At 38.7% G+C, this 12723-nt stretch overlaps 1 protein-coding gene and 2 non-coding genes across 6 annotated transcripts in view; all 3 read right to left on the reverse strand.

Moving 5' to 3' along the window:
- Window positions 1-560: 560 nt before the first annotated feature.
- On the reverse strand, window positions 561-776 carry LOC138614491 (small nucleolar RNA U3). The gene has a single exon (XR_011310285.1). It is a non-coding gene; the product is annotated as a small nucleolar RNA U3 (small nucleolar RNA).
- A 1649-nt stretch (window positions 777-2425) lies between these two features.
- On the reverse strand, window positions 2426-2641 carry LOC138614492 (small nucleolar RNA U3). The gene has a single exon (XR_011310286.1). It is a non-coding gene; the product is annotated as a small nucleolar RNA U3 (small nucleolar RNA).
- Window positions 2642-4732: 2091 nt separating this feature from the next.
- micu3a (mitochondrial calcium uptake family, member 3a) overlaps window positions 4733-12723 on the reverse strand; it is a 28005-nt gene continuing 20014 nt past the window's right edge. For 3 of the 4 annotated variants that reach the window (XM_069687979.1, XM_069687978.1, XM_069687976.1), the window contains 6 exons: window positions 8466-8560; window positions 8202-8373; window positions 6836-6944; window positions 6584-6741; window positions 5114-5178; window positions 4733-4824 (listed from right to left, as the gene is read on the reverse strand). In XM_069687979.1, coding sequence (XP_069544080.1) covers window positions 4818-4824; window positions 5114-5178; window positions 6584-6741; window positions 6836-6944; window positions 8202-8373; window positions 8466-8560 — 606 coding nt within the window. In that variant the 3' untranslated portion in view covers window positions 4733-4817. Of the gene's footprint in view, window positions 4825-5109; window positions 5179-6583; window positions 6742-6835; window positions 6945-8201; window positions 8374-8465; window positions 8561-12723 lie in introns of those variants that run through there. The other variant, XM_069687977.1, reaches the window with a different exon arrangement.

The following is a 12723-nucleotide window of genomic DNA, read 5'->3' on the forward strand; positions in this document are numbered from 1 at the left end:
AGAAATCAGAAAGTAATATAAGTACAAGTAATAAAGTCAGAAAGTAATAAGTACAAGTAATATAAATCAGAAAGTAATATAAGTACAAGTAATATAAATCAGAAAGTAACATAAGTACAAGTAATATAAATCAGAAAGTAATATAAGTACAAGTAATATAAATCAGAAAGTAATATAAGTACAAGTAATATAAATCAAAGTAATATAAGTACAAGTAATATAAATCAAAGTAATATAAGTACAAGTAATATAAATCAGAAAGTAATACAAGTACAAGTCATATAAATCAGAAAGTAAAGGAAATATTTTTGATTGCCTGAACAAAACACAATAAATAGATTATTATAGGAGCTGAAGAAAATCAGTCTGAAAGAAAAGTTGTTTTGTTTGAGGATGAACACTGAACAGTCACAGAAACTAACTCAAGACATCACAGTTATTAATGAACTCTATTAATGTGAACATACAAATAAATACTGATTTCAGCTATGAAATAGGAACTTACACTGAAATCAGAAAAGCTAATTAAATATATTTTTATATTCAACATTTATGAAAAAACCACTCTGATCATATTCTCTTCCTCAAAGCTCCACGAGGAAGCAAAGAACGATCGTCAATGACAGAAAACATATGAAGTGAATCATTATTTTCTGTCCGCTTCACGCTCAGAAGAGAATATCACGACTCATCATCGTGGTTAGCGAGACCAAACAGTTTAGAAACACATTTCTCAAGTCAAGAACTATAGAAATGATCCCTGAAAGTATAGTCTTAACGGAACAGAGGGCTCAAACACGAAGTCATTCTCAGGACAACCGTTCTCACTCAGAGTTCATCTCTGCTGCCTGACGTCAACAAAACGACCAGATCACAGCAGTCACCAACCTAAAAACATAAAAGAGGTATAAAAAAAACAAAAACCCATCATGTGAGTCTAGATTATTCCTAAAGCTGTTTATTAATTGTTCATTCCGATATTCAATACCCAGAATGCTTTGCAAAAATAGTCACACATGTCGCTGTATTTCATCAATTTATTCATGTTTTAGGGCATACATGTGTACGGGAGATTACGTTGATCTTTATCTGGACAATATGTGTAAAAATAAAAGTAAAAAAATAACTTAGTTATCAGGAGTGACATTTACAGAACAGAGCTAGTAAGGAAGAAAACATCCAGTTTCAAGTCTGACCGCTTTGAATAAAGAGCTTTCATGTGCTCTATCTAATACAGTTTAAATGTTGACATATTCAATTTCATGTCCATCACACATCAGTGACAATCATTATTCTGTCTACTTCAAGTCAGAAAGTAATATAAGTGCAAATAATAGAAATCATAAAGTAATATAAGTGCAAATAATAGAAATCAGAAAGTAATATAAGCACAAGTAATATAAATCAGAAAGTAATATAAGTCAGAAAGTAATATAAGTACAAGTAATATAAATCAGAAAGTAATACAAGTAAAAGTAATAGAAATCAGAAAGTAATATAAGCACAAGTAATAGAAATCAGAAAGTAATATAAGTACAAGTAATATAAATCAGAAAGTAATATAAGTACAAGTAATAGAAATCAGAAAGTAATATAAGTACAAGTAATATAAATCAGAAAGTAACACAAGTACAAGTAATATAAATCAGAAAGTAATATAAGTACAAGTAATAGAAATCAGAAAGTAATATAAGTACAAGTAATATAAGTCAGAAAGTAATATAAGTACAAGTAATATAAATCAGAAAGTAATATAAGTACAAGTAATAGAAATCAGAAAGTAATATAAGTACAAGTAATATAAATCAGAAAGTAATATAAGTACAAGTAATAGAAATCAGAAAGTAATATAAGAACAAGTAATATAAATCAGAAAGTAATATAAGTACAAGTAATATAAATCAGAAAGTAATATAAGTACAAGTAATATAAATCAGAAAGTAATATAAGTACAAGTAATATAAATCAGAAAGTAATATAAGTACAAGTAATATAAATCAAAGTAATATAAGTACAAGTAATATAAATCAGAAAGTAATATAAGTACAAGTAATATAAATCAAAGTAATATAAGTACAAGTAATATAAATCAGAAAGTAATATAAGTACAAGTAATATAAATCAAAGTAATATAAGAACAAGTCATATAAATCAGAAAGTAAAGGAAATATTTTTGATTGCCTGAACAAAACACAATAAATAGATTATTATAGGAGCTGAAGAAAATCAGTCTGAAAGGAAAGTTGTTTTGTTTGAGGATGAACACTGAACAGTCACAGAAACTAACTCCAGACATCACAGTTATTAATGAACTCTATTAATGTGAACATACAAATAAATACTGATTTCAGCTACGAAACAGGAACTTACACTGAAATCAGAAAAACTAATTAAATATTCTTTTATATTCAACATTTATGAAAAAACCACTCTGATCATATTCTCTTCCTCAAAGCTCCACGAGGAAGCAAAGAACGATCGTCAATGACAGAAAACATATGAAGTGAATCATTATTTTCTGTCCGCTTCACGCTCAGAAGAGAATATCACGACTCATCATCGTGGTTAGCGAGACCAAACAGTTTAGAAACACATTTCTCAAGTCAAGAACTATAGAAATGATCCCTGAAAGTATAGTCTTAACGTAACAGAGGGCTCAAACACGAAGTCATTCTCAGGACAACCGTTCTCACTCAGAGTTCATCTCTGCTGCCTGACGTCAACAAAACGACCAGATCACAGCAGTCACCAACCTAAAAACATAAAAGAGGTAAAAACAACAACAACAACAACCATCGCGTGAGTCTAGATTATTCCTAAAGCTGTTTATTAATTGTTCATTCCAATATTCAATACCCAGAATGCTTTGCAAAAATAGTCACATGTCGCTGTATTTCATCTATTTATTCATGTTTTAGGGCATACATGTGTACGGGAGATTACGTTGATCTTTATCTGGACAATATGTGTATAAAATAAAAAGTAAAAAAAAAATAACTTAGTTATCAGGAGTGACATTTACAGAACAGAGCTAGTTCCCGAAGAACAGAAGAAAACATCCAGTTTCAAGTCTAACCGCTTTGAATAAAGGGCTTTTAATGTGCCGTATCTTATACAGTTTAAATGTTGACATATTCATGAGAAGAGGGCGGCAGGAGAAGGTCTCCCTTAAAGTAGCTCACGCTAACGCAAACTGTCCAAAGGAGTTTAACGGTTAACTTAATTTGCTCCAAATATGCTCTGGTTTTTGTCAACGTTTTCTTTATAACACATTTATGAGCAGAAACGAGACTATAACAAACTTACCAATGTTACAGACCGTGGGCCTGTAGCACATTCATAGCTTTTACACTAAATAAACTCAGGTGACGGAAGTGTCCCGCGGGTTACGTAAAGGCGTTGCGTCGCGCATGCGCAAATGAAACCCGCGGATTCCGCACGTCTTGCTAAAAATAGTTTATTCATGCATGAAGGTTCATTCAACAGATCAACAGACACGAAAAATACACGATTATTGCAAATATGAGAATAATTTACAGTATGAGAAATAACTTTCTTACGCTTCAAAACTTATTTTTTACTACGATATATTCAAATTATATCCCATATTTCACACGAGGGCGTCTACAAATCATATTCATTCATTTATATGGGTGTTATAAACAACATATAATAAAAAAGGAACGTGGTTTTTCATAGCACATGTTTTGCAGCTATGTTGCTATAAACAGATAAACAAAGCTGGATTTATTGCTCCAAATGTGGGTTCCTAGGTGACAATTCTTTTCAGATTAGAAGAACAAAGGACAGAAGGCACGTATTGGGAAATATGTATCATACATGCAGCTGAGACTCAAACACAAAACAGGTCAAGATATTACGGACTAAGAAAGGTAAAACATTGAAATTAAATTTTTTTTTTTTTAAATTATGTTGTATGATGTTATTTCCAAGTCAAAGTCATCCCAAGTGCTTTAGTAGTAGCAGTAGGATAATGTAGCATTCCTAACTGTAATGGAAGTGTTTATATACTGTCAGTGAAATAACCAAAAGACAGTGACTCGACTGGATCAGACAATTTAAAAAGAAACAAAACTGACATGATTAAAAAGAGGTGGAGGACAATACATATTCACCAAACCTTCATTTAATTCTAAAATATGAGCGATGTGCAGCTTTTTATCATATTACTTTTATCAATGTCATTTGTATAATGTCACCATGATCAGATAGAATTTGTTATGGAATTATTTTTCTTTCGGTTGTTACTGTTTGCCGGGCAGAGCAGAGCCAGACTGACTGTATCATTCGTTAAATATAAATAGTTTTTATTGGTGGAAATGACAAAATCCTAAAACTTAAGCATTTTGAGGCTGTCAGAAAATAGTAATCATTAGTTGCAGGTCGAAACATTGTGGAGGTCCCATTCATGGTCAATAAAATTCTATTCTATTCCAACTCTATTTTTTTTTTTTTTTTTTTTTTAATCCACTACATCACACTAGAGATGATTGACATCAGATCAAGATGGATAACTGGAAAAAGAGCAAACTAAAAAGAAATGATGTTGCTTATCATCAGCACAGAGAGCATCAGTCAGCTGTGTGTGGTCATGCTTGTAGTTATTACAGGTTTCTGGTTCGGAGGTTGACTTGAGCCAATGCTGCTGACTCAGCATGCCGGCTAATTAAAGTCGCCGCTCTGTCGGATGTTTTCCATCCTCTACGGGTTCTCCTTGTACCTTCTCCACAGCCGGTGCACTTGTCTTCTGGCCTCAGAGCGAACACAGCTGGAGAAGGAGGCGTGGTGTTGGCCCTTCACCTGGTACACACAGAGCAAAGCGAGACAGTTCATTTCAACAAGTTCGTTCTTTTCAACTTAACTGATAGTAATTGCAGTCACTGTTTCCAAATAAATGTCATATTTTGGTTTCACTGTCCTTAACTGTTTTCTTTATATCATTCTGTTTCTGGTTAAAAGCACTCAAGTGGAGTAAAACATTTAGAAAAAACAAGATTTTGAACTGTTTGAGCTCCACCCCCGCCGCATGACTTCCAGAAACATTTTGAAAGTCTAGACTTAAAGTACAACACTAAGGTATAGTGATACTTATCTGCTAGCCAGTTCCTTCTTCAGGCAGGATTTAAAGGAGGTGGCGCGCTCCACAGCTTTATAGCCCTGAGATGTCAGTAGACGGTCATCATTACAGAGGAAAACCAGGACAGATGTAGGAAGCAGGGAAGATGAAAGGAAAGACAGAGACAAAAACAGGGGTGGGGGGGCGAGGGCAGGACAGTAGATGGAAACGGGGAAGGAGGTGTGGGTTAGAGAGGAGATGAGAGATTCAGGCACAGCAAATAGAGAGAGAGAGGAAAAAAGAGACATAGAAAAGGAGAACATTGTTAAAAAGCCAAGACTGTGAGGCCCAGACAGTATCAAAAGAAACCCATAGAACGTCCTACGGGTTGCAATGTTAGTGAAATTTGCAGAAAAATAGACAAACTCTAAGCTCATACCTACATAATGTATTTCGTGTTTGTTTCACCTCTGTAAAATATGACTCAACTGTAGCGCTGTATCACAATACACCACTGGAGGGCAGTATGGGCTTTAGAGCCAACACTATGGAGACACTCGAGGTGATTTCCAGCTCAGTTGGGAGCTGCTTTGAGTGATAGGTGGACACTGTTGGAGTTGGCCTGCCAACCACAAGGTGAAGCCAAAAAGACTTTCAGTCGGAGCTGTACAGAGACTATTAATGGTGCTGGTTCCAGAAATCAGAGTTTATTTGGCCCACCACAGCTCCTCCCATGCACCATTTTTGGATGAGCCAGAATTTAGGTGGTTAGGTACTGCCAAGAAGAGGACAGTCTGAGCCACCCACACTGACCTTCAAAACTGCTCCTCAGGAAAACCTATGGGTGATGTCATGGAGGCCATTGCCATTTTTTTTTTTTTTTTTACAGTCTACAGCCAAAACATTATGACCACCCTGGCATAATGAGCAGTTGGTGCTTTGTGTGCAGCCTAAACAGCTCTACATGAGTCTACAGGACATGTGAAGGTGCCTTGTGGTATCCGGTGGGACAGACTGGTTCCAGCACATCCCAGTCGCTTGTTCCCAGCTGGCTCACTATGTATTCACCACTGCTGACCTTAACACCTCAGAGATGCTCTGAACAACTCATCTGGCCATCTTGATTTGGTCCTCGTCAGAGCCACTGAGGCCTGCCCATTTCTGTCACATTAAACCAACTGTTCACTTATTGTGTATTATATCCCAGACTTTAACAGGAGCTGTTAAAACATGATCAGCGTTATTCACTTCATCCGAGAATGTCATCATTTTTGGCTCATCAGTGTGCTGCTGAAATGAAGACACTGAATCTTAATCCGAACACTATCTCTACACAGGCGTTATACAGCTGATTTGACCTCTGTGAAGGGACGTTGATTTCTCGAAAGTAGATCAATAAAATCTCACTCATCCTCGTGTCCTTATTGCTGAGATTGGGTCAGATTTTTTTTTTAGCATAAATTGGACTAAGAAGAACTTTTTCTAAACGGGCGGAGAGGTCCTCACCCTGGCTCCCCTGTGCAGCCGGTCCTTCATGATGCCGATGAACTCCTTGTAGGAGAGCTGGTCATCGTGATCGACATCAAAGATCTTGAAGATGGTGTGTACGAGGTGACGTGTCAGTTTGAGCCCCGTGGCCACATACACCGCTCTCGCAAACTCATCTGGCGGGAGACAAAGTAAAAAACATTTAAATCATTTTGGCTGCTTGCTGCTTCTTCAGTGGCTGCTGCTCCGCCCCAAAACAGTTTTTACTACCTTGTCCAATGGAGCGCGAAGCAAAGTTGTACATCTGCATGGCAATGGCAAAGTCTTCAAGGTTGTTGAGAAACTGGAAGAATGACCTGAACTCATCGAAGGTGATTCCCTGAAACAAAAGGAGAAAGTGAGTGTCACCACGGGGAAAGCGTTGAGCTAAATGTCATTCGCTGGAGAGAAAGAAGCACCAAACTGAGAACAATGACGGTTTCAGCGAGATTTAAAAGGGGCCTTAACAGACGTGCATACAGCATTCCTTAAGGCACATCCACTCTGTTGTCTGGAAAATAAAAAAAAACCTCATACAATCAATCTGTAAACGAGAGATTCCATGAAATAGCCCAAGTAATGACATCAGAAGTCATTAATGAATGGGTAGTGTAGATGATATGGAAAACTTAAACAGCAGCCTTCTAGCAGTGTTTCATGAACTGAAAGCAGGTAGCATGAGATTTTACATTGTCAATGTAAACATGAAGTCTATAATCAATTTCATTCAGTGGGATCTTATTCACATTAAGACTTTCAAACAAATAGAGGGATTTATATAAAATATAAGAATATTGTGCATTTAATTAAATGAATGACACAAGCCCACGTGGGCAAAACCTAAAATGGTTGCGCATTTTTCCACATGCTCTTTGCAGTGAATCAAGTTCAAAACTATAACAGAGAAATGAATATGATAATCGTGAAAAAAACAAAAAACAATCCACACCTTTAAGCAAATAAAGAAATGTTGCAATATGTATTCAACAGATGCAGATAAAAATAAAGAAGATGGCAAATGAACTAACGAGCAGGACAGACTGACAGATTGTAACTGCAGGTTGTGCATTGTATGAGGCAGGGACCAACCTCCTGCTTCTTCCACAGCGTGAAAAGGAAAGAAGGGAGGGACAGAAATAGAGTTGGGTTGCATAAGGACGACATGCCTAAGTAGAGCTAGGTAGCTATTAGCTAGCGTAGGTCGATAGCTTGATAGCTATAGAGATAGACAGATTGGTATGAGGATACAAAGATGCTTTAATAGACAGACATTCACATGTAACAGAAAAGTCAAATGTGTGTTTGTGTGTGTGTGTGCGTGTGTGTGCGTGTGTGAGTGTGTGTGTGAGGTCAAGTGAAGCAATGGAGCGCTGAAGTGTTGAGAGCCACAACACCCTCAGGCGAAAAGACAATAGTGTGAAATTACAGGTCCTGTAGAGAGCTGGAAGGCAGGAGCACCCATTGAGAGGGGGAAACAAATTAAAAGATCGATAAAGATTAAGAAACCTACCCGATGTTATCTGAAGAAAAATGTGTTAAACTGATACTCGCAGAGATCCTTGCGCAGTAAAGAACCCTGTGCTAGTACGCACTGTACCTTTTCGTCGGGTATACACTGTCGGACATTCTCCAGGTAGGCGCTGATGTTCTCCACGTTGGTGAAGCGCAGCAGGATTTTTGCAAAGTCTTCTTCACTGATGGTGGTCATCCCTTTAGAGTAGGTGAGAAACTCAATTTCCAACACCTCAGTCTGGAGGTTATCCATGAACCTGAAAAGCAGAAACAAAAGAAGCGCGAAGACTCACTCATTAATATTGCTCACATTTGGAAACATTCTGTGCGGCCTACGAACGTCTCGTACCTGTAGAAGTCATCAAACGTAAGCTCGGCCTTCCCTTTCTTCCCAAAGAAATGGACCAGCAGGGTTGTGTCAATTGTGATGGTCTCGTCTGCTCGCTATCAGAGAGGGAGGAGTAAGACAGACGATCAATGGCTAATCGATAAAAACTGGGTGTGGTTGGAGGAGAAGCAGTGGGCGGCGCAGGGGTCCGTAATTAATCCAACACGGCCATCACTGTGCCAGGCGAGCAGGGAGCAGGTTTCTGCTGCACGTGTGCATAACGTGCGCCGGGTGAGCCACAACAAAATGTCAATCAAAAGAATCAGGACAAACAGTAAGCGGCCATCATGGCGTCAAACGTACCAGTCTAGGCCGCAGAATGTAACGCAGAGTATCGTTTTCAGATCGATGAGGTGTGTGCAGAAACAAAAAATATGTACACGTTAACTGGGGTTTGAAGGTAAAATGAACGGGAAGGTTTCGGTCCGTTTGAACTCTCACAATCGAGGCCATCATCGTCACCATCGTCATCGGGTTATAAAAGTAAAGTACAGAAACCAAATTAAAGGTATGGAGCGTTTTTCTCGTTACGCAGCCTAGACTGGTGGGGAGAGTTGCTGCAGCAGCACAAAAAAAACACAGGCTGATCGACGGATGAAGACAACACGAACGTCCGGGTAGCAGCCCAAATAAAGACACACAGTAAAGAACAGTCATGCCTTCATTCGCTGAGCCGGTGGGAGAGGACAACGCGTTAAACAGAGTATGTTGACGGGAGAGAAGAGGACAACGGTGAGAGGAAAGAGAAGAGGGAATCAAAGACTTGTGGGACAACAACTGAGCGTGATAGGGACAAACACAAAACACCGAGCTGCCAAACGCGCGCACACACGGACACATCAAAGCCACCACATCCCATGCTTTCCTCTGCAAACGCCACACCTGAACAGAACCTCGAATCACAAACAGCAGCGCCGAACGAAAACCCACACAAGCACAGATGCAGAGGATTTGTGAAGACGATTCCACCTTTTTCCGTCAACATCTGAGCATCTCGGCTGTCACCTTTGCAACTTTTATGGCCTTTTTTTTTTTTTCTTTCTTTCTATTTTGTGGTTAAATATCCTTTTATCCTCCCTCAGGTGTTTGGAGTACGCGTTCACTCGCTGATCCCTTTGAAATCCATTCAATGAGCATTAGGCAGCTTGTTCTGTTTGCTCGCGCTATCCTTTTTTAAGAAGTTTTTGAGCCTTTGCAGTTTAATATTTGCCTTTGTTTATGCTGCGCAACATGTATCTATCTCAGAAAAAGGTGACTGTGCTTTAGAGCAGTTACAGAAAGGACTTAACCAGCATTAGAGCAAAAAGAAATAACTTCAAAAGCAAATCTTTTTTTTTTTTTTTTTTTTTAATCACTGCCTGCCATGCCCCACCCAGCCAACCTCCACCCCCCCTCCCACACCCCTCAAGTCCAATCCTTGGCCATGCTGGAGGAGGAGCATTTGTGCCATTTCCATCATCATCATCATCATAAATATCATCATCACCACGATGCCATTCGTGGTTCTACCTCAAGGGTAAAATCCTAAAATCCAATGTGGGATAAGAAGAAAATGTCAAACAAGATGACACAGGTCAGAATAAAACAAGGTGTTGTAGTTTTTGTTATGCTTATTTGGTGCGAGTGTGTCATCGTTTAGTCAGAAATGAGCGAGTGTCTATGACGGCGCTGCGGGAGAGTTGATGGAGAGACAACTATTGATACGGCTGAGAGCCAAGTAAGAGTGGTTTGAAGCTGAAGTCAAGACAAAGTCCAGAAATCCAAAGGATATTTTCAATTATCAGGGTGAAATATTAAAAAAAAGATATAATGATAAAATACAGTACACTGGATAATAATAATAATAATAATAAAAGTAAAACTGCCCTGTATTTTACAAGAACAATGCAAAGACAAATGTCCTGCAAATTATTTATGTTTTTACCCCTTTTTCTTAACTTGTTGATCATAACTTTCCACAGTGAGAACTGCTGAATAAGACGATTAATAACAACAATTCCTTTGGCTAAAGTAAATTGTGTAAGCATCTGAGATGTGACAGAAGAGTTTTGGGTTCTTCCGACTATCAATGCATTCGATTAACAGCGAGACATCATAGATTAAAGGCCTTTGGAACTCACAGGATAAAAATGTCTTCTGGGAAACCAACATTAAAAGTAAATGGTGTTTTAGGACCACAGAGGTTTAGTGTGTTTCCGATTCACTTTACAGTCTTGCCTTTTAGTCTTTGATTAGGGACAAAGGAAGAGATCCTTCTTATAAACACAGACAAACTGAACCAATTACAGACTCATCATTTCACCGTCTTGTTTTCTGTGTCTCACTTACTAGAGGGTCTTTTCATTAAGCCTCTGATTACAGAAAAACAGGACAAAAACACTTTTGCTCTTTTATCTTTTGACTGACGCATTACTGATGTCTTTATGACACATGATCTGTTCATACATCCAGACAGCATCCAGGTGGTGTGTTTCTGCCTCTCGTCCCTCCTATGAGGATTCCCTCATCTTGTTTTTTTTTTCTATTTTCAAACTTTCAAACATTTTGTTGTTTTGCTTTTAAAACAAGAAAAGCATTTTGCTTATCCTCAGTAAAATGCATGTTTGGGAATAATTAATTCATAATGATCAATGGATGTTTACACACTGTTATAGTAATCTATGGAAGATCCACGTTTTGCACTTATTGTAATTAAAAAAAAGAGTGTTGGACCGAAGTGGAGGACACTTTGGTTGCTGTGATTTTACCTGAACTGAGCGAGGTACAAAGAGCAATCATTAAGACTTGAATGCTGAACACGATGGGTGTCCAATATGAAACAGGAGTGGTCACACTCTTCTGTTCTTTCCATACGAGTAAAACAAGCAGGTCAAAAATGATTATTAAAGTTGCATGGAATCATTTTTGACCACATGGGGGCAGCAGTAGCGGCTGTAAACCCAACGCTAACATAAAGTTGTCATGGTGAACACGGTAGCATACACTACAACTGGTGTTACGTTTCCAGCCACTTAGCAAAACGTAAATCCAATATTTACTCTCTTTTGATCTCTGTTTTGGTCTCTACGAACTCATCTGTCACTTTAGCTGCTAAACGCTCCACTATATTGACCAGGTGTTAGCTCACTGTCTGCTTGCCCTTTGGAGCTGGGGAGGAAGTCTGCTAGAGCTTTTTCACAGAAGCAGCTACCTGCAACCAAGAGACCAAAACAATGAACACTGAGCTCAAAGGTGCTTCATAGAGTTGAGAGGAATTACAAAGTCAGGTAATAATCCTCGGCGGGTTCATCACTATGGAGCGACACCGACAATCATTGAGCATTTTATCATCCAAGTAGTAACCTATTTGGATGACTGGCTGGCAACTGATGATTGTTTAACATAGATGTAGCACTATGCATCAGTATTATAAGTCCCTCGAGTTAGAGTTTTTTTTTTTTTTTTTTTATCAATTACCTTTTCCATCATGTCAAACCGAGGAAAATGTGTCATTGTGCTATGCAAAAATTTGACGAAGAAGTTTTTCTTAGTACACAAGTTTGGTGCTTTTTTTTTTTTGCCTCTTCTTTTAAGAAGACAAATCAGTGTAACGTCAAACTGACCATAACAAGCGGATCATTCCTGGAAATGTGGCAGCACCGGTGTGAGCTCATCAACATCCCCGTGACAACGTAATGGTTACCACGCCCACAAGGCACGAGCCAACACCTGGTGTATGCATGTGTCTATTTGTCCATCTGTGTGTGTGTGTGTGTGTGTGTGTGTGTGTGTGTGTGTGTGTGTGTGTGTGTGTGTGTTTGCGAGCTTTGATCATGAGGCTGAGGGTAAAAACAGTAATTACTGATGTAAACGCTAAACGTTCTTCCTCACCCTCCCTTATCTGTGAGTAATGCTCCGCAGGAAGAGCTCATTGTCGGTCTTTAGTCAAGTCAGTTAGACTGTCAGTCAGTCACACCTCTCAGGGTTAAAAAAACAGCTCACCCTCCTTCCCTTCTCACGACCTCATCGTTTTCCCGCACGCACCTTCATCTCCCACCTTCTCTTTCTTCCTTTTTTCTTTCCCTCTCTTATCACTTCTCTCCTCTCTCGTCCTGGCCCTGCTCTGATTACTCTGATTTCCTTTCTCTTCAGTGCTACCCGTCAGTACCTCCTTCACCTGACAAACACGGAGGTGATTTGCTCCTCTACCTCCCTCCCTGCTCTGCCTGTCAGTCAGTCC

Source organism: Brachyistius frenatus, unplaced genomic scaffold (assembly GCF_029030835.1).
Source record: "Brachyistius frenatus isolate BFR_SWC_R1_liver_20210118 unplaced genomic scaffold, ASM2903083v1 Contig_510, whole genome shotgun sequence".
NCBI classification, from domain to species: Eukaryota; Metazoa; Chordata; class Actinopteri; family Embiotocidae; genus Brachyistius; species Brachyistius frenatus.